Source organism: Erpetoichthys calabaricus, chromosome 12, assembly GCF_900747795.2.
Source record: "Erpetoichthys calabaricus chromosome 12, fErpCal1.3, whole genome shotgun sequence".
Taxonomy (NCBI): Eukaryota; Metazoa; Chordata; class Cladistia; order Polypteriformes; family Polypteridae; genus Erpetoichthys; species Erpetoichthys calabaricus.
In genome coordinates this window covers 161,092,544-161,117,787 of record NC_041405.2, presented here as the reverse complement: position 1 = coordinate 161,117,787, position 25,244 = coordinate 161,092,544, and the positions used below count along the sequence as shown (strand labels likewise).

At 43.3% G+C, this 25,244-nt stretch overlaps 1 protein-coding gene across 2 annotated transcripts in view; it reads left to right on the top strand.

Annotated features, from left to right (window-relative positions):
- csnk1g2b (casein kinase 1, gamma 2b) overlaps positions 1-25,244 on the top strand; it is a 193,804-nt gene that overhangs the window by 129,744 nt on the left and 38,816 nt on the right. For both annotated transcript variants that reach the window (XM_028816647.2, XM_028816646.2), the window contains exon 4: positions 13,746-13,894. In XM_028816647.2, the coding sequence (XP_028672480.1) occupies positions 13,746-13,894 (149 nt within the window). The remainder of the gene's footprint in view (positions 1-13,745; positions 13,895-25,244) is intronic.

Here is a 25,244-nt window from a genome sequence, read left to right as displayed (position 1 = left end):
ATTCGACACCTCAGACTCTCCAGGAGCTCAGTGATGTCCTGGTCTAGATCTGGGAGGAGATCCCTCAGGAGGACATCATCCGTCATCTCATTAGGACGTTGTCAGGCATGGGGGTGGGGGGGGGTCATACAAACTACTGAGTACGATTGTGAGTTGCTGCAATGAAATTTCGGCCAAATGGGCTCAACTACCTGACATATCATTTGTTCACTTTGATTTTCGGGGTGTCCCTCTGTCGGTCGGTTGATCATTTTCATTTCCATCCTTTCGTTTCTAACACATCACCATATCAGTCCATAGCAGTAGAGAGAGCCAGGAGGATTTTTTCCCCATTGAGATCTGATGTGTTTTCAAAGTGTGCCTTTAATGTTTTTGAGCAGTTTATATAAAACCTGGACTGGTGAAACATTTCATGAAGCGATGGATAAGGAAGGTGAAGGATTCCTGTATTTGACAGATGCCTTCCTTAATCTTGGTATCACTTATTTATGGAAACATTTCTTTTAAAATGGCAACTACAGAGCACCAAACTACAACGTGCAGCAAACATACAAAACCACAAATGGCGACGTGTCGCTAAAGATTCAGTTTCTGCATTCACACTTGGACTTTTTCCATGCTAATGTTGGTGCAGCCAGTGGCCAACATGGTGGAAGGTTTTGGCAGCGATATCAATACAAGTGGAATCTATCGGTGCTGGAGAGTTTAACAAGAAGCATCAGATGCAGAGTACAAGCGGAAAATCGACAGCAAAACGTTTTGAGGTCAATTGAACCAAAGCAATGTGTCAGCATCATGAAGTGATTAACACGTTGACTACTAAATACGAGTTAACTCGAGGTAGGCGATCTATCGAGTTACGAGTTTTCTCATACACAGTCTGAATACGAGCACATTCATGGGTAGAGTGTTTAAATAGAAGATAGTAAGCATTTGAAGTAAGAATGAAAACTCAGTGATGTCACAGAACACACAATTTCACTTTCAGTAATTTACATGTACTGACCCAAAACCATCTGACTATCACAACGATTTGCATCTGGACAACTCTTCTGCAATCGAATGTCACAGCTTTGAACTTCTTAGTGAGATAGATAATAAAGTATCTATCTATCTATCTATCTATCTATCTATCTATCTCACTAAGAAGTTCAAAGCTGTGACATTCGATTGCAGAAGAGTTGTCCATTCAGTGCACTGATGATAAGGTAACTCAAATACAGCCGTGGCCACAAGTTTTGAGAGTGACACGAGTGTTGGTTTTCACCAAGTTTGCTGCTTCAGTGTTTTTAGATCTTTGTGATAGATGTTTCTCTGGTATGTTGAAATAGAATTACAAGCAGTTCAGAAGTTTCAAAGGCTTTTATTGACAATGACATGAAGTTTATACACTGAGTCAATATTTGCAGTGTTGGCCCTTCTTTCTTTTTCAAGACCTCTGACATTCACCCTGGCAGGCTGGCAATCAACTTCTGGGCCAAATCCTGACTGATGGCAGCCCATTTTTGCAGAATCAATGCTTGGAGTTTGTCAGAATTGGTGGGTTTTTGTTTGTCCATCCGCCTCTTGAGGATTGACCACAAGTTCTCAGTGGGATTAAAGTCTGGGGAGTTTCCTGGCCATGGAACCCCAAATTTTGAAGCTTTATTCCCCAGGCCACTTAGTTATTACTTTTGCCCTTTGGCCCGGTACTCCATAATGCTGGTCACTAAACTGTTCTTGGATGCATGGGAGAAGTTGCTCTCAGATGTTTTGGTCCCATTCAGTTTAATTAGTATTTTAGAATAACACCCTGATTTTATATTGGCACCGGGAAAAAATTTACGTATTTTCACATTGCAGTCAGAGTGTGTTCAATAAGTTTATTTAATGTTCCTCCAAATCCCAATGGTTACAGCCAGTCTGAAAGTATACTTGTGTTCATCTTGAAGCTTTCTATCCTAAATACCAAAAATATTTCAGGAAGCAAAACATTTCGGGGGAAAAAAAAAATGAGTTGTTTGTCCAGTGTTATCCATAATTTTGTTTGAGATATTTTTGCATTGTTATCCGGTCAATCAGCATCTCTAATAGGGTTGTGCTAATGTTGTAGCCTATAACTCCCAGCAACCCTGGCAGTATTACACTATTGTACAGTTTCAGAGGGCATAGGGGTTGCTTGGGAGAAAGTTTACGAAGCAGACTCTTTGAAAAGGAGCCAAAAGGATGGTGAGGAGGAGCAGCAGCAGCGTGATCATCCATCTGTTCACTCCATTGGATTCCAACAACTACTGCCTTTTACTACAGTTTGGTCTGAATGTATGTGCTATCCTGTGTCTGATTATCCATGTCATTTCATCTTGGTTGGATGCGTCTCTGTGTGGGAGGCACTCCCAATCATGCCAAATTTTCATGTCACAACAGAAAGCATTTGATAAGGTGCCACATGAGAGGTTCGCCATCAAATTAAAAGAAGTGGGAGTTCAGGGTGATGTTTTTAGATGGGTGCAGAATTGGCTCAGACGCAGGAAGCAGAGGGTGATGGTGTGAGGAACCTCATCAGAATTGGTGAGGTTAAGAGTGGTGACCAGCAGGGGGGAGTGCTGGGGCCGCTGCTATTTTTAATATATAGAAATAATTTAGATAGGAATATAAGTAACAAGCTGGCTAAGTTTGGAGATGATACCAAGATAGGTGGATTAGCAGATAATTTGGAATCCGTTATATCATCACAGAAGGACTTGGATAGCAGACAGGGGTGGGCAAATTTGTGGCCGATAAAATTTAATGTCAGTAAATGAAAAGAATTACACATAGGAAGTAAAAACATTATGTTTGAATACACAATGGGAGGTCTGAAAATCAAGAGTCCACCTAATGAGAAGGATTTAGGAGCCGTAGTGGACTCTAAACTATCGACTTCCTGACATTGTTTAGAAGCCATTAAGAAGGCAAACAGAACGTCAGGTTATATAGCGCCTTGATGTGTGTAGTACAAGTCACAGGAGGTTCTGCTCAAGCTTTATAACACACTGGTGAGGCCTCATCTGGAGTTCTGGGTGCAGTTTGGGTCTCCAGGCTACAAAAAGGACATAGCAGCACTAGAAAATGTCCAGAGAAGAGCAACTAGGCTGATTCAGGGGCTACAGGGGATAAGTTATGAGGAAAGATTAAAAGAGTTGAACCTTTACAGTTTAAGCAAAAGAAGATTAAGAGGTGACCTGATTGAAGTGTTTAAAATTATTAAGGCAATTAGTGCAGTGGACATTAGGAAGTTTTTCTTTACACAAAGAACGATAGACACTTGGAATAAGTGACCAAGTAGTGTGGTAGACAATCAGACTTTAGGGACTTTCAAAACTCGACTTGACGTTTTTATGGAAGAAACAAGTGGAGAGGACTGGCAAGCTTTGTTGGGCTGAATGGCCTGTTGTAGTTGAGATTGCTCTAATGTTCTAACTGGAACCTGGTAGGACAAAACTTTACATTTCATTCAATGGGCTGTTCACAAAACACACCATTGTCTGCTGCTGCTGCTGCTGTACCAGACTGTTGGACTTCATTGTGAGAGTTAATTGTTATACTGAGTAGTGTCTGTTGTTTTGTTCGATTGGTGTATGTAAAGAATTATCACTGATGGGGTATTGGGGAGAGTTTTTGTGTATGTGTTTTTGTTTAATATTTTTTTTCTCTTCATTATTTGCTTATTATATTGTTTATTAATATTACTATTTATTATTATTGTGGGCGGAGTGGTGGCTCTGAGGCTAAGGATCTGCGCTGGTATCCCGAAGGTTGCCGGTTCGAATCCCCGTCACTGCCAAAAGAGAGATCCTACTCTGCTGGGCCCTTGAGCAAGGCCCTTAACCTGTAATTGCTCCAGGGGTGCTGTACAATGGCTGACCCTGCGCTCTGACCCCAAGGGGTATGCGAAAAAAAACTAACAAATACTGTTGTAAGTCGCTCTGGATAAGAGCGTCTGCTAAATGATGTAAATGTAAATATATTACCTTTGTTGTTGATTCATTCGTTGATCTGCTTATCAGTGTCTATGTGAGTGAGTGTGTATGTGCCAGGTCAGGGCTGGATGTGTTCTGGGACCCCCCACAATAAAATAAACATCACAGTCTTCAGACGGTGTAAATCCAAGCACCCCCATGGGTGCTACAATATGATAGGCCACCAAGCCAAAACTGCTGGGCATCCTGTTCATTCACAAGCAGATCATGTCAAACGTTTGCTGCCTTTTAGCCAAAGTTTTTTAATCTCCTAAAGCAGATTTATTTAGCCATGGAATTTTAAGAAGGCTGGACCACTATGTACATTCTCAATTGTGGGCAGACAGTCATAACAACCTTTGAATGCCAGCTTATAATTGGTGAAGGAAGCAGATGGCTTGCTGGCTTATTTGTTAGTCTTTTTAAAGCATTACTTAGCATTTCGAAGAGGTGTCATTGAACAATGGTGTCATGTCATTGCCATCTTCAGTGGTGTCGAAGCAGATTAAGTGTCAGGTTGGTGCTCAGCTGAGAACGTGTGTCACAACCTGGTGGTACTCTTATGGAAATCGTTAGTTTCCTCTCATTGGAGAAAAACAACTAAGCCAGTTCCAAGAAGAAAAGTGCCTCTCCGTGAAACACGTTGGTCAGATTTATGTGTATCTAAAAATAAGAAAGAACATCTTCGGTTTAAGCCTCAGAATGCAAAAATCAATCAATGTGAGACTTCACTGATAGCAGCAACTGCTTTAATGGCTTCTCACAGTGCATTAGCAGACCATGCTGTCTTGTGATTCACACACGAATAAAAGTGATCATAAACCTTTTATGCCAGACATGAATTATTCAGACCAATGCAAGACTGGCTGCCCTACGTTGCTAGTGACGTGGCATAAACTTTACAAACCAGATGCCTACTGTTGGGGGGAAAGGCATTCCGGTCTGCAGAAATTGCACTTTCTGAAGAAGAGTAGCCGCAACGTGTGTGATCCTTTTTATTGGCAATATTAGCTGACATATCGTACTGTAAGAAAACCCCCATTTTATTATTCTGGATTAGGATTATGCAGTGGTGAATATTTCACAGAGATGATTATATCCCATGAGATATAGATAGATAGATAGATAGATAGATAGATAGATACTTTATTAATCCCAATGGGAAATTCACATTCTTCAGCAGCAGCATACTGATACAATAAATAATATTAAATTAAAGAATGATAATAATACAGGTGAAAAAAACAGACCATAACTATGTATAATGTTAAATATTAACGTTTACCCCCCCTGGTGGAATTAAAGAGTCGCATAGTTTGGGGGAGGAACGATCTCCTCAATCTGTCTGTGGAGCAGGACAGTGACAGCAGTCTGTCGCTGAAGCTGCTCTTCTGTCTGGAGATGACATTATTTAGTGGATGCAGTGGATTCTCCATAATTGATAGGAGCCTGCTGAGCGCCCTTCGCTCTGCCACAGATGTTAAACTGTCCAGCTCCATGCCAACAATAGAGCCTGCCTTCCTCACCAGTTTGTCCAGGCGTGAGGCGTCTTTCCTCTTAATGCTGCCTCCCCAGCACACCACTGCGTAGAAGAGGGCGCTCGCCACAACTGTTTGATAGAACATCTGCAGCATCTTATTGCAGATGTTGAAGGAAGCCAGCCTTCTAAGGAAGTATAACCGGCTTCATTTTAGAAACAGGCAGGGCCAGCTTTGTAATTTAGGTGAACTGGGTGGTTGCCTAGAATGGCAAAGTTTGGGAAGGTGACATTTTTTTAACAACATTGACCCCGACTTTTTTTTTTTTTTTTTTTTTGATAATATAACTACCAGACTTCCATTAACCCTATTATTTTATATTGTAATGAACCTGGGGTCTAAAGAGACAGGCGCACACTGTCACAGGGGTTCTTGCCCGTTCAGGATGCCTCTTCACTGAGAGGACTGGGGGAGCAAATATGGACAGAGCATTACCTCCCGCGGAATGCTAGATGTAGCCCCCCCCTGGGTGGTGGCGGTGCCTCGGACTCCCGCAGGGCTTCATGGGAGATGGGAGTTGGTCAAAAGCCCTGTAGGGATCAGGGGGCGCTGCAGCTGTTCCTGAGCCTGTGTGGGCAAGGCTGTGGAGTCGGAGACAATTTTGGGTACCTGGAGTCAGAGTCGGCAAAAATGTACCGACTCTGACTCCTAATAAATTTAAATTGTAATGAAAAAAAATACAGCAAGTTCAAATGTCCCATTTCACAAACAAGAGTCCTAATTAAGTACTTCTCTGATGTAAGAGTAAAGCCCAGTGCATAGGTGTGTCACTACTAGTGTGAAGTTCATCTGAGCGATTATACAACCTGACACTCACATACTGTAATCTGGATTATGGTACATTACAGAAAGTGTTTTCATTTGATTTCAGATATAATGTGTTTAACAAGTTCATGTGAGTGTAATGATGTAGGTGGAGGTGTGTGTGCCATGGCCTGATGTGTGTTCAGGGGTTTAAACTGGCCAATACGGTAGAGAGTCAGCGTCCTAGCCAGTAGTTCTGTCATTAAATGACAACGTGTACAGTTGTGCTTGAAAGTTTGTGAACCCTTTAGAATTTTCTATATTTCTGCATAAATATGACCTGAAACATCATCAGATTTTCACTGAAGTCCGAAAAGTAGATAAAGAAAAAACTAGTTAAACAAATGAGACAAAAATATTATACGTGGTCATTTATTTATTAAGGAAAATGATTGAATATTACATATTTGTGAGTGGCAAAAGTATGTGAACCTTTGCTTTCAGTATCTGGTGTGACCCCCCTTTGCAGTAATAACTACAACTAAACGTTTCCACTAACTGTTGATCAGTCCTGCACACCGGCTTGGAGGTATTTTCGCCCATTCCTCCGTACAGAACAGCTTCAACTCTGGGATGTTGGTGGGTTTCCTCACATAAACTGCTCCCTTCAGGTCCTTCCACAACATTTCGATTGGATTAAGGTCAGGACTTTGACTTGGCCATTCCAAACCATTCACTTTATTCTTCTTTAACCATTCTTTGGTAGAATGACTTGTGTGCTTAGGGTCGTTGCCTTGCTGCATGACCCACCTTCTCTTGAGATTCAGTTCATGGACAGATGTCCTGACATTTTCCTTTAGAATTCTCTGATATAATTCAAAATTCATTGTTCCGTCAATGAAGGCAAGCCACCCTGGCCCAGATGCAGCAAAACAGGCCCAAACCATGATACTACCACCACCATGTTTCCCAGATGGGATAAGGTTCTTATGCTGGAATGCAGTGTTTTCCTTTCTCCAAACATAACGCTTTTCATTTAAACCAAAAAGTTCTATTTTGGTCTCATCCATCCACAAAACATTCTTCCAATAGCCTTCTGGTTTGTCCACGTGATCTTTAGCAAACTGCAGACAAGCATCAATGTATTTTTTGGAGAGCAGTGGCTTTCTCCTTGCAACCGTGCCATGCACACCATTGTTGTTCAGTGTTCTCCTGATGGTGGACTCATGAACATGAACATTAGCCAATGTGAGAGAGGCCTTCAGTTGCTTAGAAGTTACCTTGGGGTCCTTTGTGACCTCACCGACTATTACACGCATTGCTCTTGGAGTGATCTTTGTTGGTCGACCACTCCTGGGGAGGGTAACAATGGTCTTGAATTTCTTCCATTTGTACACAATCTGTCTGACTGTGGACTGGTGGAGTCCAAACTCTTTAGAGATGGTTTTGTAACCTTTTCCAGCCTTATGAGCATCAACAACTCTTTTTGTGAGGTCCTCAGAAATCTCCTTTGTTCGTGCCATGATACATTTCCACAAACGTGTTGTGAAGAGCAGACTTTGATAGATTCCTGTTCTTTAAATAACACGGGGTGCCCACTCACACCTGATTGCCATCCCATTGATTGAAAACACCATACTCGAATTTCACCTTCAAACTAACTGCTAATCCTAGAGGTTCACATACTTTTTTGCCACTCACAAATATGGAATATTCAATCATTTTCCTCAATAAATAAATGACCAAGTATAATATTTTTGTCTCATTTGTTTAACTGGTTTCTCTTTATCTACTTTTAGGACTTGAGTGAAAATCTGATGATGTTTTAGGTCAGATTTATGAAGAAATATAGAAAATTCTAAAGGGTTCACAAACTTTCAAGCACAACTGTATGTTGCCTTCCTTCAATAACAACATGGAAAATACATTAGCATATTAAATACAGAGGATTCGGAGTCAGAGGTACTGGAAACTAAGGAGTTGAAGGATTTATCTACCGACTGCGTGTGGGTGGTGGTTCTGCCACAACTGGAAGTGGGGCAACGAGCATCTGAAGCACTTTCCGGGTGCCTTATATAAGGGGCCAGCGGACAGGACTTGGGGAGCTGGAGTCGGGAGGCAGAGGACGGAGCTTGTGAGTGGAGGAGTGAGGGCGGCAGAGAAGAAGAAAAAAAAAAGAAATTGTGAGCAATAGTGCTGGTGGGTTTGTGCATTCTGTGTGCTGTGCATTGGGAAAATAACAACAGTGTGTGTTTGGACTTCAGTGTGTCCTGGTGTGTGTCTGTAGTTGGGCTGAATGTCACACTGACGTAGTCGGCAGGATTCCTGGCCATCTGTAAGGCAGGGACTTGAAATTTATTTTTGTGTGTCAGATTGGGTGGCTGGCACGCCCCCTAGTGGTTTTGTCACAATGTGCACACACACAGAAAGACGCCAGACCTGGACGTGCAGGTTTGAGTCCTCGCACAGCTCTGGGTGTATTTGTTGTTTATGATCGGGACTCGGAAAACAGGCAGATCGCTAAAACTCGCCTGTTACACGCCACGGGGAACACCATCCACAACGACAGATACACTGCAGTAGGTCAGATCAAGTCATGCTTTGCCTTGCATTTTCCCTTCTGCTCGTACATTTTGTTCTTCTGTCGCACAGCTTCACGATGCCTTTTAGCATAAGTGAGTCATCAGGGCTCCTGCTTCCTCGTCTGCTTCGGAGGACAATTTACAGCAATATGACTAGGGCAGCAAAAATGCTAAGAGTACACCCTTGGAAGTAGGTGGCCTTGTAAATTATAAAAAATAAAACCTGCAGAAGACTTGTTTGACAGTAAAGAAGCACAGAAAAGCCATGGATAACTAGCCATTATATTAGCAGTGGCTGAAGTGAATTTATCCTGGTAGCTGCAAAGACCTGTCAGAAGGGTGAAAAGGTTTATCCTGTACTTGGAATGATGTGCGAGTTACAAGATAAATGAGAAGAGAAAGATGAAGAGTTGGGGTGCCAGCCTGGTAACCCCATATAACTGAATGGCAAGCAACATGCAGTAATTGCAGAGAGGTCTTTTCGGACAAGACTTCAGGACAGAACTGACAAAGGTGGTGAAACTTCCAGTCCTGCCAAGAGGAGGAGGCTGGGCCAGGTGGGCGGACACCGGAAGTGACATCAGAGGTATTCTAGCTGTCAGTCATCCAGTCTGCAGAGGGATTAAGAGAGAAAAGCATTCGGACACAGCGCCAACCCTTGGAGTGGCAGTAGAGTTACAGTCCTTCAGCTGTCCCCTGTGCACACCTGTGTGACAGAGTATATGCAAGTTACTGTCCAAATACACTCCTCTCTATTGACGCACAAATTCAGAAGGCTGTACCTGTGACATATATTTTTGTAAACTATCTGAAGTGTCTCAGACTTTTTCACAGTACTGTAAATTAAAAAAAAGTAAATAATCGAGCATTAATGAAAATGTGGGAGCTCAACACAGACTGTTTGGCTGCTGAAATGTATAAACAATAACATCAAATGGTTGCCCAGAAAGTTTTGCGGAGCAGTTTCTTTGTGCTTTCATATATAAAGCACAAAGCTCCTATTGTGAAAGCCCATGTTTGTCTGTCTGTCTGTCCACATTAAAATAAATTCTGACCAATTTTGTTGAGACGTGGCACACGTATTCTGCATATATAGATATTTGTCAAGACAATTTAATTTTCATTGTGATATCTCGAGCAGATTGCGCTGTATGCAGTTTTAACATTTTTACATTTTCAATTGAAAAGCATTGGCAAATTTGCACACGCTGAAAATGGAGAAACGTTTGGTGCAACTTCAACTAGGAATGAACTTACTGTTTTCATCTTAACCTTGAGGGCGGTTGCTTGAACTTGTAGATTTTGTAAATTTTCATCTTTCACTCATTGGATACCCAATGCAAGTCAGTGGAACGCCAGGAAGAGCGCGGGCACGAACAGCTCACACAGCAGCGCCCTCTCCTGGAGCTTTAGGTAAGTTAACTAATAGAGCACAAAAAAAAGTCTCTCCTGAAAATAAATGTAAGGAGAGCACAATTATGTAAGCATATGTAAGACTTAATTGTCTAAACTAATATCATTTATATATTTATAATATTATTGTTATAAAGAACTGACATTCTCAACCTGCTGCTAAATGGCGTTTGAACTCGTTAATAACACAGGAAAGGTGCAACTGCTGTAACTGATATAAACACAGGACTGGTTTAAAGATGGAAAGTGACGTCGGGCAGTGGGGGACTGCAGTGGCCTAAGCCCCTGATCTCTGCTGCTCAGATATTCACAAACAATTGTGGCAAGCCCATGATCAGTCTTGCCTGTTGTAAGCCATTCGTATTCTTGAAATCCGTTCTTTTCCAAGTTCTTACTGATTGACATCATTTTAATGAATTACTACATTTTAACTAATCTTAATAGCAAAATGGAGGACTTGCTTCATACAGTTATATTGGTGCTGATTTTATGCTAGTATTGGTCATTTTGCATTAAGTGATATTTTTCAATTGCTAATTATTGGATGCTACTCTATTGGATATACTTACAAAAATGTTATGTTTAGGAAAATTGAACAACAATTAGTCACAGACCCTCCGCCGCCTCCACACGTCAGTCGATGCCATTGTCACATCACTTGAATTGCAGTCTGCTGTGTGTGAAAGCCATTGAGCCACCACAAGCCTCTTTGTGCTCCGTTTTTAACTCCATGCTGTTAAAAAAGCGCAGATTTAATGTTGTCTCCTAACACGTGGGATTGCATTCTGTTACCTTGATTACTTTTGAATTTGACTGATTGTTATAAAACTATTTATTAAGCAAAAAACATAACTGACTCCTGGATGAAGTAAGTAAAAAATATGAAATGCTCCAGCTTTCATATCAGTGAACTTGCCGTATTTTTCGTTCCATAAGACACACATTTTTTTTCCACCCAAAAGAAGAGTGGAATTGTCTGTGCGTCTTATGGAGCGAATATTGCGTCACAGACCGTGATGTGTATTACCTGACAAAAGGCGACAATCAGCTGTTAATGGCGACAAAACTCCCCGTTACGTCACAGGCATTCCCTCTCTGCTTGGAGGAATGTTAGACTCATTGACTCGGCATCTAATCCTTGCGTGTGCATGAGTTACGAAATGTAAACAAAGGCAAGATGGTGTCGACTCCTCACGAGGGAGCGAAGCGAGTGCAGAAAACAAAATACTCGGCAGACGAAGTTTTGTGCGTTATCGCTGAGTCAGACTGTGATTTTTCAGAATCTGATTTTGTTGATCAGGAGGTAGAGCAAGAGAGTGAGGAACTGGCATCAGCTGATCGGACACCAGCCAATGCCGCCCCAGCTGAGCGCATTCGCACAGACAATGCACCTATGGCAAGGCTCATGTCGGAGGAATACCTAGACATTGATCCGTGGGAGCCACACTGGCTACCGGACTTCACAAGACGGCATGGCTTGCTGTTGGACACGACAGATTACCGACCTCTGGACTACTTCAGGCTGCTGTCTCCTGATGCTGCCTTCCAGCTGCTGTCAGACAAAACACACAGGTATGCAGAGCAATTTTTTAAATCGCGGGCTGCACTTGCACCGCATTCTTGTTTTTCCAAAGTGAAAACCCACAACAAAAGACGAGACGAAGGGCTTTGTGGTGTTACAAATAGAGATGGGACTGGACTGGCGATATAACTTCAAGGAGCATTGGTCCAAACGTGCTTTGGGCTGGTTATGCTGCGTGATGATAGGTACGTGCTATGCTCCTGCAAAGTGATTGTGAGCAACTGAGCTTCATAAATTCTGACACTAGCGATGAGGAGTTCTTGGGGTTTCCAGAAAACTAGAAGAGTGCTTGAACCTTAAAGTCTCTCCTCATTTGTTAATGACAGTGATGATGGTTCTTAATACTGCTGTTGACGTTAAATGGTTGAAATATTATTCTGCTAACAATAGAGCCTGCCTTCCTCACCAGGGACGACACAAGTGAGAAAATTCCACACCTGTCTTCAGATTTCTTAAACTGAAAGTTACATATGCACATTTGAGTCCTTTAGTGTAAATGCAGAGCGCAGGCCTTCTTAAAAGTAAAGTAAAATACAGTAATCCCTCGCTATATCGCGCTTCGCCTTTCGCGGCTTCACTCCATCGCGGATTTTATATGTAAGCATATTTAAATATATATCGCGGATTTTTCGCTGCTTCGCGGGTTTCTGCGGACAATGGGTCTTTTAATTTCTGGTACATGCTTCCTCAGTTGGTTTGCCCAGTTGATTTCATACAAGGGACGCTATTGGCAGATGGCTGAGAAGCTACCCAGCTTACTTTTCTCTTTCTCTTGCGCTGACTTTCTCTGATCCTGACGTAGGGGGATTGAGTAGGGGGGCTGTTCGCACACCTAGACGATACGGACGCTCATCTAAAAATGCTGAAAGATTATCTTCACGTTGCTATCTTTTGTGCAGCTGCATGTCAGCTCGAAGGGCATGTATTGATTTTTGCTTGAAAAACAAACTCTCTCTCTCTCTCTCTCTCTCTTTGTCTGCTCCTGACAGAGGGGGTGTGAGCTGCCGCCTTCAACAGCTTTGTGCCGCGGTGCTTCGCATACTTAAGCCAAACAGTCCTATTGATTTGTTTGCTTTCCTCTCTCTATCTCTGTGACATGATCTGCTCCTGACGCGCACTCCTTTGAAGAGTAAGATATGTTTGCATTCATTTAATTGTGAGACGGAACTGTCATCTCTGTCTTGTCATGGAGCACAGTTTAAACTTTTGAAAAAGAGACAAATGTTTGTTTGCAGTGTTTGAATAACGTTCCTGTCTCTCTACAACCTCCTGTGTTTTTGCGCAAATCTGTGACCCAAGCATGACAATATAAAAATAACCATATAAACATATGGTTTCTACTTCGCTGATTTTCTTATTTCGCGGGTGGCTCTGGAACGCAACCCCCGCGATGGAGGAGGGATTACTGTAGAGTCTCCACATTGTATTCATCCCTGTTTGAGCTTTGTTATGTTTGTCACGTCAATGCCCATTCTGAATTCTTGTACACGTGAGTCGTCATTTAGCAGGTTTGGCTGCATTTCTGTGCTTGATTAAATGTGTCTCCGAGATATTCCGTTATGTATTTGCAAATATTCCAGAATACTTCTGTTCTCAGGCATTTCAGATTAAGGATTCCCAACCTGTTCTAATCATATCTAACAATACAAACTGCACAAAATAAATTCTTTTGTTTAGTAATTACCTGCCAAAACTGTCAATAAGTTAAATCTTCAGTTGGTAAAAAAAAATATTTATGTTGATAGCTTTACTTTCCAAATGTATAAATTCCCTTTTAAAAAGCTGCTTGATTTTTAATGCTTTTTTTTGTTGTTATACTTGTGTGAATGCTTTATAAGAATAAATTGAATTTCCTCCTCCAGTTCAGCTCTTTAATAGTAATCCGTTTTCATTGTGATTGCTTTCACAGAAGGGATTCCCCAGGTTTACTACTTTGGTCCCTGTGGGAAATACAATGCCATGGTCCTGGAGCTCCTGGGCCCCAGCTTGGAGGACCTCTTTGACCTCTGCGACAGGACTTTCTCCCTCAAGACTGTGCTCATGATCGCAATTCAGTTGGTAAGCCGCCTTCACCAGGCCATCTTTTCTTTCATCTTCCTCACCTTTGGCGTACACTGGAGCAGAACACATGAACATATATGGAGTGTAGAATAATGCCAAAGAACATCTGAAAAAGTATTTTCTGACAGTTGCATTGTTAACCTGTTCTTTGCTGTCCCCCCCCCCTCCCCTCCATAGCTTTCTTGAATCAGTTTGTGACAAGTAAGGAACAAACTTTGACCTTAAAGTAGCTGTCCAGTTTCAGGTAGAACTTTATTTGTTACAGAGACCTGGCTTCATTCACTTATCAGGCCACACAGTACACTGGCAGGACAGGACCAGAGACTCCGGTAACGGTGGGGGGAATTTACAACCGCTTGTATACGAACACAAAGACCGCACACAGCAGATGATGTTTACGCTTATTGCATAAGCGCCATTTGTTTTGCTGCATTTTTTTCAGCGTGCGAATGGTTCGATTGTAGAAGCTCGTTGGAAGTTCGGTTCATATTCCACTTGAATTTAGCGTTCAAACTCTGGAACATTCTAAGTTAGAATCGCTCAAAGTACAAGGCACCACTGTATTTGGCAATTCGATGTGTAATGAGGTGAAGCCCCGAGTACCTGCTGGCTTGTTGTACAAACATGTTAGAAAGTATTCTTTGTGAAGCTTTAAGATAAAACCATTTACTGCTGTACGTGACCCACTGGGGTGGCTACTTGGAGCGGCTGTTCAAAGCTGATTCTCCGGCTCAGACGTTGGATATCTCTGGTCCACAGTTTTTCAGGCTGATCCTCCAATTAGCTGTGAACCCCCCAGTCTCAGAGATGGCACAGGTGGTGAAGCAGGGGAGAGTACTGAAGGCTGCAGAGATCTGTGGTATGTGGGGTGAACTTCTCCAGGGCTGGTGGTCAGGCATTTGTTAGACGGGCGTCATCCCAACTGATTGGAAAATGGGACTTGTCATCCTTATCTGAAAATGGAAGGGTGATCACCTGGATTATGGCAAACTACAGAAGGATAACTCTGCTCTCTGTGCCAGATAAGGTCCTTGCTAGGGTCATCCTCAATAGGATCCGTAATCACAGACCGGAACACTCTGGTTTTACTCCTAAGAAGTCGACCATCGACCGCATCCTGGCACTGAGGGTTCATATGGAATACAAATCTGAATATCAGCCGAGTTTCTTTGCAGCCTTTTCGTAAAGTGTTCGACTCTGTTGATCGAGCTGCTCTGTGGAACATCCTGAGGGTTTGTGGGATCCCCTCCAGGTTGATGGATATCATGGCCGGCCTTTACACTGGTACTGTGAGTGCTGTGCAGAGTGGATGCAGGACCTCTGTGTTTTTCCCAGTTGATTCTGGGGTCCATCAGTGGGGTGTTCTGCTCCAACTCTATTCAATGCTTGCATGGACTGGGTGTTGTGGGGGGGGGGGGGGGGGGAGTCCAGCAGCTGTGGGGCATCTGTTGGTGAAGAAAGATTCACTGATCTTGACTTTGGCTGACGCTGCTGCGATCTTCACAGAGTCAATGGATGCTCTGATGGGGGCTTTCGAGAGTCTGAGTGTCTGGGCTTGTGAGGGTCCAGGCCTTTAATGACCTCTTGGGCACGGCCATCAGTATGTGTCTGTCGGCAGAGAGAGTGTTGACCTCGTCATTGAGAGGTTTACTGACCTCGGCGGTGACATTCATGTCTCGTGGCCTTGGAACCCCTGCAGATTTTTTTTTTCCGTCAGCCCTCTGGAGTTTTTTTTGCTTTTTCTGTCCAGCTGACTGTCGGACCTTACTTTATTCTTTGTTATTTAGTATTGCTTAATCTTATTTTTATATTTTTCTTTTTTCTTTCTTCATCTTGTAAAGCACATTGAGCTACACCATTTGTATGAAAATGTGCTCTGGAACTCAATGTTGTTGTTGACGACTCTTCCTATGAAGTCAGTAGACAGATTGGGAGAGCATTGGGGGTCATGAGGTCACTGTGAAGGGGTGTGTGGCGCTCCTGATATCTGTAAAAGGACGAAGGACAAGTCTTTTGAGTCCTGGTGCTTCCTGTTTGGGAGACATGGACACTCTCCAGTGACCTGAGATGAAGACTGGACTCCTTCATGTGTGTCTCTTTGGAGAATCCTTGAATCCTGCTGGTTTGACTTTGTGTTGCTCACGGAGTCCCCAATAAGGCACATGACCTGCATTTTGAGGGGGCATCCATTACGGCCACGGTTTTCAAACTGTGGTACACGTACCACTGGTGGTACTTCAAGTCATGCCAAGTGGTACTCGTGTGGTCCTTTATTTTCCACGAATCGATGTTGCTATAATGCCAATATGTTGCATATAATCATATATAGTATAAATATACTACTGTAAATGCGTGGAAGACTCCAAACCAGCTTTTATTAGGCATTTTAACGTCATAATTCTAGTCATTATAGTGACTTTTTCTTCAAAACAACACGGGCGTAAATTAATGATTCATTGACAGTGGTACTTCAGTTTACTGATCCTCGCAGAGTGGTACTTGTTCAAAAAAGTTTGAAAACCGTGGCGTTACGGCACTACAGCCATATGGCGTGATCCCTGAGGGTGGTCCGGCTAACAGGATACTCATTGCTGAGAACCTGAGTGGCCGGACCAGGCTAAGGGGACGCCCACGTAATTCCTGGCTGCGGTCATTTCCGGAGCAGGGGACTGGACCACATGTCTGCCCGGAGGGTGGGGTTGCCAACCAGGATCCCGAGCTGTTTCGTCATGTGGTGGGTGCAGTAATGCGCTGTGCCAGTGCATGCTTCCCAGACCTGACCTGCTGTATGTAACATGATTTATTTCCAAATTTCTGTACATTTCTGATATTCCAGCTCTCTGCACATTTAGAATCCTTAGATTTATACTTGATATCACTTACATGATGAAATGCATTATAGCAGGTATATTACATTTTACAGATAAGTCGTTAACTTCATTTAAATAATGAATACTGTTAATAATTACACATGTTGTAGTGGAGTGGTAGCACTGCTGTCTCGCAGTAAGGAGGTCACGTCGCTGGTATTCCCTGCCTGGACTTTCAGTGTTTTCCTGCTGGGTTTCCACAGTGAGCTCCGGTTTCCTTCTAAAGATGTGCAGATTTGGTGGCACTAAAATGATGCCAGTGTACGTGTGTGCTTGTGTTCACCTTGCGATGAGCTGATGCCCCATCCAGGGATTGTTTCTGCCTTGTGCCCAATGCTAACTGGAATGGGCACATCCCTGGATTGATGGATTTGATCAGTAAACATCCTTTTCAGAGATATTGCGGTAAGGAGTCATCGGAATTTAATGGATGTTTCTGGCAATTCATAACGCAGCGAAGCCGAACCTGTTCTCAATGTGATAATATCTCACACTGCCACCTGGTGGATTCTTCCAGATTTACGTAAAGTACGCGCGCATGTATAAACAGTAAAACGCTTGCGTAGCAGGAGTGTCCACTGGAGCAAGCGTCGCGTGAAGTATAAACCCGGCCTAAGGCACTAAAACAGCCGTCCTCAATCACGGTCCTGGTCCGCAGTGGCTATGGGTTTTCATTCCAGCCAGTGTCCTAATTAGAACTCAGTCCTTGCTGATAATGTTACAGTACAATCTTTCTTAACTGGCCTTGGATTAACTGGCCTGTTAAAATAAAATAAAACAATTTTTTTGTATCCCGAGTTGAATACCGGTCACTCCAGCTCCGTGATCGCTCAGCTGGAACGACCGCTTTCTTCAGCCCCACCGAGTGTCGGCCAAACACTCAGCTGCCTGCCTTTATTCCATCGAATCTGCTCTCTCGCTCTCTTGCACCGGCTTTCCTCTACCTGCTTCATTCTCCATTAACCTCCCGTTCCTTCCTGTTCTCCCCCTAGCCGCCTCGCGCTTCTGGTTATCACGGGGACACGAGTGTGGCGATTATTTAAAAAGTGGCCTTTTTAACTTGAGCTGTGGACCTTCTACACCACACTGTGCAGTCGTTGTACAAGAAAAAAACCCATGTGCGAAATCGTGGATGAAGCCTTGTGGATACAGTTTCTTCAGGAAAGTGGAAGAGGTACAGTACATACCTTAGAAATATTTTTCTACATGAAAATAGTTATGCGTCGGATTAAATGGCCAAAACGGCAACCGGCCATGGGTCCAGTCCCGAGGTGGCCGGTTAAGAGGGATTGTACTGTAGTTGGTGTTTAACTCAGTGCCTTGTTTGTGCTTTCATTCATCAAATAAAAGTTCAGGGGCAGCACGGTGGCGCAGTGGGTAGCACTGCTGCCTCGCAGTTAGGAGACCTGAGGTTCGCTTCCCGGGTCCTCCCTGTGTGGAGTTTGCATGTTCTCCCCGTGTCTGCATGGGTTTCCTCCCACAGGCCAAAGACATGCAGGTTAGGTGCATTGGCGATTCTAAATTGTCCCTAGTGTGTGTTCGGTGAGGGTGTGTGTGTGTGCCCTATGGTGGGCTGGCGCCCTGCCCGGGGTTTGTTTCCTGCCTTGTGCCCAGTGTTGACTGGGATTGGCTCCAGCAGACCCCCGTGACCCTGTAGTTAGGATATAGCAGGTTGGATAATGGATGGATGGATAAAAGTTCAGTTCCTTTGTAGATCAGAGGCCCTCAAGTACAGTCCTGGAGGTCTGCTATGGCTGCAGGTTTTCACTTTGACTAATTTCTTAATTAGAACCCTTTTATTTACTACTAAAGCAATATGTTTTTTGGGCTTAATTATAGTTCTTTTCCCTGTTACCATTCCGAACCCTTCCTTGCCGATTTTAGATTTTAGCAGCTGCATTTAAGTTTTAATTGTTGTCTTAATCAGAGATTAGTTAACAACGAGATACAGAGAACCAATAAAGCAGCAGTTCCCCAGCTCACGTGCTTAACATAAAGTATCTGTGATTAAAAATGTTAAGAAATGAATGAGAGGGGAATTGGGAGGACCATTAAGTTTAACTCTTTCAGGGCTGATGTCAAAATTCAGGAGAAGAGGATGGTAATCAGCTATAAACTGCAACAGAACTCACTCTTCCATTTTAGTTTGACTCTCTTTGCTAGAAATAAAGTTGTATAGCTTTGTTGATTTAACCTCGAGTCCCTACACGTGCTTGAGTAGCGAAAAGCAAACAACCTATAAAATGGCACCGACATCTGGTGAGAGACAAAGAAAACGTGCCAAGCAAAATACTCCATGGACATTTTACGTAATTTCATTGAATACAATTCTGACTTGTTGGACTCCGAGCAACTGATCTGGAGATGGATATCAGAATTGAAAGTGAGGTACCAGCATCTTCTGATCCGCCCCCAGCTGATCAGGGCACTGAACACTTTCGTGTAGCTGATGCGCCTACAGCAGCGTTTGCCTGTGAGGACCACCACGTAGGATGACAAGTGGTACAAACCAGAACACCCACCCACCTGCTGTGCAAAGACAGCCAGGCAGCTGGCCCAACGTGCATTCCTGCTGACCATCGAGGTGCCCCCATGCAGCCACTACTGCCAGAGATGCCAAACATGCGCCAACAGCAGCCACAGCACATAGCAACAGATGTTTTATGTTGACTTATGTGTGAAACCATAGCTGTGTGTGCTTTTCAGAAAACTGAGTTTTTTGGAAAAAATATTCAGCCCTGAAAGATTATTAATAATTATTATTATTAAAGAGTTAAATCTCTTCTGGTCCACAAAACACGTGGCTAACATTCTCACAGAAGGAAACTCTACAGTGCAATTCAGATTGCTCTTGGATGAATGGAAGCATTAACAAGCCAAATAGTTCAATACCAAGTTTCATTATCAGCATGGACTGCTTTCTAATTAGGAAACTAGTTGGAATAAAAACCTGCGGCCCTCCAGGATCATGACTGAGGACCCCTGCACTAAAGCATTGATGACCCACCTGGGGTGTGCAGTGAGCCGCTGGTTGACAAACCCCGATCTAGACAGCTAGTAAAGACCACAGCGTGTATTGACTTTTCGGCACCTTGCTTGTGCGATGAAATGAAGGAATGCAGTCTTAGTAATCTGCTTAATGTGTGATTTGAAGTTCAGTCTAAAATGACACCAAGATTCATTACTGCTGGCCTTCTTTTGTAAAGACAGATGGCCTTGTTTATTTTCAAGGTCCTCAATTTTTTTTTGTTTGCTGCCAATAATTAAAATTTCAGTTTTTTTTAAGGAAGTAATCCATTTGATGATGCCATCAAGACACTGGGTCAGGGAATTTATAGCCTTGGGGTCATCTGGCGCCGTTGATAAATAAGTCTGTGTGTTGTCTGCATACCTGCGGTAATTCCCTTTGTTATAAAATGATCGGGCCTAATGGGGGCATAGAGCTGCACAATAATAACCGATCCCTGTGGCACACCATACATAACATCACAGACCACAGAAAGGAGGTGAGGGGGGTGCTCATCAGTGATAAGCCAGCAACAAGAATCACATAACTAAGCCATTAAAGACAACAGTTAAACTTCAGCTGCTAAGAATGTTGTTCAAAATATACAAAAGGTGTATACTTGGGCTGATGGGAGACAGCCTGATCAATGCACCGTACACGAAGTGTGAATGAAGACCACAGGTGGTCTTCTTCCATAGCTACACGCACAAATCAAAGTACAGTAGACCCCCGTGAAGTCGCGGTTTAGAGTTTGCAGCCTCAGTCATTCGCAGATCTTTCCTTAGAACCTATCTAATAATTGTTAGCGGAAACCGCAAATATCCTCCACAATTTTTATGGCTTTTTTCATGGCAATACTGCACTGTAGAGAGAACAGGAAGCAACTGTAGAGGAAAACGCGGCTTGGGATGGTGAAAGTAGCCAATAGAATTTGAAACTGCAACTCCCAGCATTCCCTGCAGTGGCTCTGATTGCTCTTCTGCTGAAGGTGCAGGGGCTGTTGGGGTCAAAGGATGTCAGCGCGGCTTTTAAAAAGGAGGTCTGCGACCAAAAGAAAAAAAAAGTTTTGTAATTTGTGTTTCGAGTTCTTGTCTGTCTGCCTTCTGTTGGGTCACCTGTACTTATTCATTTTGTCCTCGATCGTTGCGTGGTTGGCGTCTGGATTGTCTGCTGTCTACCTGTGGACATGAGGACTGTAAGTGGATTCATGGTCATCCTGCAAAGAAAGGAGCGCTCCTGAACCCGTCCACCCGTCTTCACCATTTCAGGAACTAGCGGTAGGACTATCTGTACATTCTCATTCAACGTGCGGCTCTCTGGATTATCGATCTATTTTCATCGTTACATTTCATGATTTACTGTGTGTGTTTTGTTTGTGCTTTGTTGTATTTAATGTGTAATCTCCGTAAAGTGAACAGGGGTGGTATCGTTGTTTTCATTTATTTCATTTGTTTTAATTGCATTCTTTATTTGCTGTTTAATTACCGGTTTGCTTTGTTTTTGTCTCTGTTTGTGAGTGCGTGCGGGTCGGGCCAAGGCTGGGTGCGTCCATGGAATCTCCAACATAAAAATAAATAAATCGCCGTCTTCTCGACGGTGTGAATCTTAGCAGCACTGGACTACTACAGCATTATTCATTTCTCCTTGCTGCTGATTGACTGTGACGCATCTCCAGCTGAGTGTTCTTGTGTTTTCCATTTTGTTCCTCTTAACTCTTAAAATGCCACAACCGGTTATAGTCGTTTCCCAGTGCCATTTGTGAGCACGCAGGAGCTCATCAGTCAGTGCCGTACATTCATTGAGCAGCCAGCTCATGACCACTACCAGCCCCTTGTGAGCAGGGGGGCTGAACGCACCCCTTAGAAGACACGGACACTTCTCAAAAAACCCTTCTAAAAAACGCTGATAGACTACCTTCACATTGCTCCCTTACCTGCTGGGCTTACTTGCGGCTGCTCTGTCGCGTGTTGTGCTTCTCACGCGACGCTACACTTTCAAAAGCCTGAACAGCACCTGTCCTTTTTGGCTGATTGCTTTGTTTCTCTCTCCTCCCCCCTCAGACATCTGCTTCTATTGGGGGTCCTGCTCCCATTGTGTTCCCCTATGATGTTTGCCTATTCTTTTAAACGAGAACTAACTGCATACTGAGCTCATTTTACTTCTGAAAGAGACCGGTTTGTTTGAAGTGTTTGAATAAAGTTCCTGTCTCTACAATCTCCTGTGTTTCTGTGCGATTCTGTGACCCAAGCGTGACACCCTGCAGCCTCACTGTCTCTGGGATTGAGCCGCTGCACTAGACTGGCCTGCCAGCGTCAGCGCTTACCTCTGGGTAGCCATCTTGCACAAACTTCATGGTACCTCAGGTCATCGTGCACTATGACATGTGCAGATCCATTGCAGATATCCAAATGCGCAGCAGCAGTGGACCGTGTAAGCTGGTCTCTTCTGATGAAGGCATTCGCCATGTTGATGTGGGTTTGTGGGAGTGATGCTGATGGTCGACCCGTTCGAGCTTCAGAGGTTGCACTTGTTCTTCCTACTTTAAACCTTTCTGCCCATTCATAAACTTTTCACTGTGTCGTACGGATTTGAATTCCATACTGGGCCAACATCCTTTGCTGAATTTTCACTCTCTGCTCAAATATAATCTCTGTCTGGTGCTCAGTGGCGTTGTCCCGCAGCGAAGCATCCATGTTCATTTGATCTTGTCTTCGAATAGTGCGCTACACTGTGTGTGTTTGAGGTACCCATAAGCCATCACAAATGTGTTGCATTGTGGTGTCCATGTAATTTTCAAATTGCCTTGGCTTTTTGATTTACCGCTCTCTGTAAAGTTGATTACGCTTTTTGCCACAGGGCATGTCACATTTGCCGATCTCATCGCTACACCACATCAAAGTACGCTACTGAAAATTGCAGCTCAAATCACATTTACTATCTGAGCGCAGTTGTGCTCGTCCCTGCTCCTGACAGCCAATAGCGTGCTGCAGGCAGTGTACAAAGGGTTAACCGCTGCGGCGAGTTCAGCAGTAACCTGCGCCCTTTAATTTTTGTTTCATTCTGTTATGTAAAATACAAGACATTAGACAGACCAGCGTCCCTTCAATTTGTGAGGTTCAAACCCTGCGTGCTTCTTATTCCTCGTTGCTAAATTCTATGCATTGCACTTACAAGTGAATGCTCATTGGTTCATAATTGTCACAAGCAAAGAGCCCGCCATTCTGACTGAAGCGGAAGTCAAACCTGTTTTATACAAGCGATTTGCAGTCATTGGGATATCACATGCTGCCAACTGGCTCCGACTGAAAATCACTAGAAAATGTCATCTGAAGTAACACGGCCTTTTGTATCGTTGTGGGTTGTCTTTAGTCAGATTGCATTTTTGAAAAATACTTTCCCCTTCCATTTATTTTCATGCAGAAACTTTTCTGAAAGTGGCATTGCTAAACTCTTAAGGGGCGATGTTTGTTTCTTTCATCTTCCCAAAAAAAGCTTTATATATTGTGATACAAGGCGCTATATTGGCGCCTGACCCGACACAGACAGACTCTGGAGGCACACGTAAAATACTGTGATCAATGGCGTCTAATGCTGCTCTTAAGAACTGACAGATTATTTGAATCCGCGTCGGTCATAATCTGCTTTAACCAGCGCAGTTCCTTCGGTGAGGTTTGGCCTGAAACCTGAGTGATACGTATCCAGAAAAGAGCTTTTATTCAAATAGTCATTGAATAGTTAAAAGGCAGGTTAGAGAGAAGTTAAAAAGATCCCCAAGACAGAAACGTCAAGACCATTGTTCTAAAGTGGTGTTTAACTACAGCAGTTTTGCCAATGTCTAATGAACAATTAACAATACCATCTCCAGTACCATCACGCTGAGCAATGGTGCCCCCCAGGGCTGTGTACTCAGCCCACTTCTGTTCACTCTGCTGACTCACGGCTGTGTACGACTACACACAACTCTACCACCCTCTGTAAGTTTATGTATGACACAACGGTACAGTGGGGGGTCTCATCAGCAATGGAGATGAGTCAGTTTACAGAATGGAGAGAACGCTGTTTAGCAGACTGGAGCAAGAGCAGCAATCAGACTGTTAATGTGGATGAGACGAATGTGGTGACTGTTGACTTCAGGAAGGGCCCATGCCATCCACACCCCAGAGCACATCAAGGAGCTGATCAAGAGCACCAAATTCCTTGGTGTGCCCCTTGTCAACTCACCACACCTGGTCAATTATCAACACCTCCATAGCCAAGAAGGCGCGACAGCATCTCCATTTCTGCCTCCTGTCATGCTCACCACATTCTACAGGGGGCGCCATTGACCAGCTGTATCACCGTCTGCTTTGGGAACTGCAATATCTCTGACCGTAAGGTCCTACAGCAAATAGTGACACTGCAGAAAAGGTTGTTGGGTCTACTCCGTCTTCTACTGAGACATCTTTGTAAAGCGTTATAAAGGACCACTGCCATCCCTCCCATAGTCCCTTTGGCCCACTTCTATCTGGCAGAATGTACTGTATCATCCGAACCAGTTCTGCCAGTTACAACAGCAGCTTCTGTCCCTTGTTGGTCCGTACCCTGAACTCTGTGCTGCCCCTAGTAATTTCTTCCTATGCAGTCCATTTGTTACACCTGTCACTACTATTGTTCATTATTAGTTTTACTGTTAATATTTATTTCCAATTGTTGCTGTCTTTTCACTTACCTATTTATTTGTAATTATTTATTGAATTATTACAGTATACAATAATTCTTTACCTGTCTGACTCCAGCCATCCCAACAACAGCCATTTTCTATGCTGTGGTCAGAGAAATGAAGTCCAGTTCAGAGAGAGTGAAGAGGAGCTTCTGTTCACCATCCATATGCAGTTTGAATAAGCAAAGTGTCTCGAACTACTTGATGCCCTGTTGTTAACTCTCTTACACAAAGTTCTTTATGTTTTTAGTTATGACTTATCACAAATATTAATGATTTTTATTGAAAGTTGTATGTTTTTGTTACTGTTAATAGGGCCTGTTAAAGCCCATTGAGTCATTCTTTGTGTGATTTTGGGCTATACAAGAAATTAACTTAAATAGCCAAAGCCCGCCGTAGCATACGGTGGTGTAAGAATAGGAACGGAAAACGGTGAGAAAGGAATTCAGAAATCAAGAAGAAATAAATACTTCTTGAAAGATGCAGTTGTGAATAGGTGTTTTGGTGGAGACGACAGATAATGAGTCGAAAGATCTACTCGTACTACAATATCAGGTCTGTGCTCCGGTCTTTGGGTATCTGACAGTGCATGTAGAATTTCCGACCAAGGAGGATTACATGTCAAAGTGATAAATAAATCAGGCTTTCCGAACTTACGTACTATGGCCATGGCATCCTGATAGTTTTGTTGCATGTATCTTGGACTTCATGGAAATGTGGACGGTAATATGATCATTTTGCCTACACGTACGTTATTTTCAGCGTTTGCTT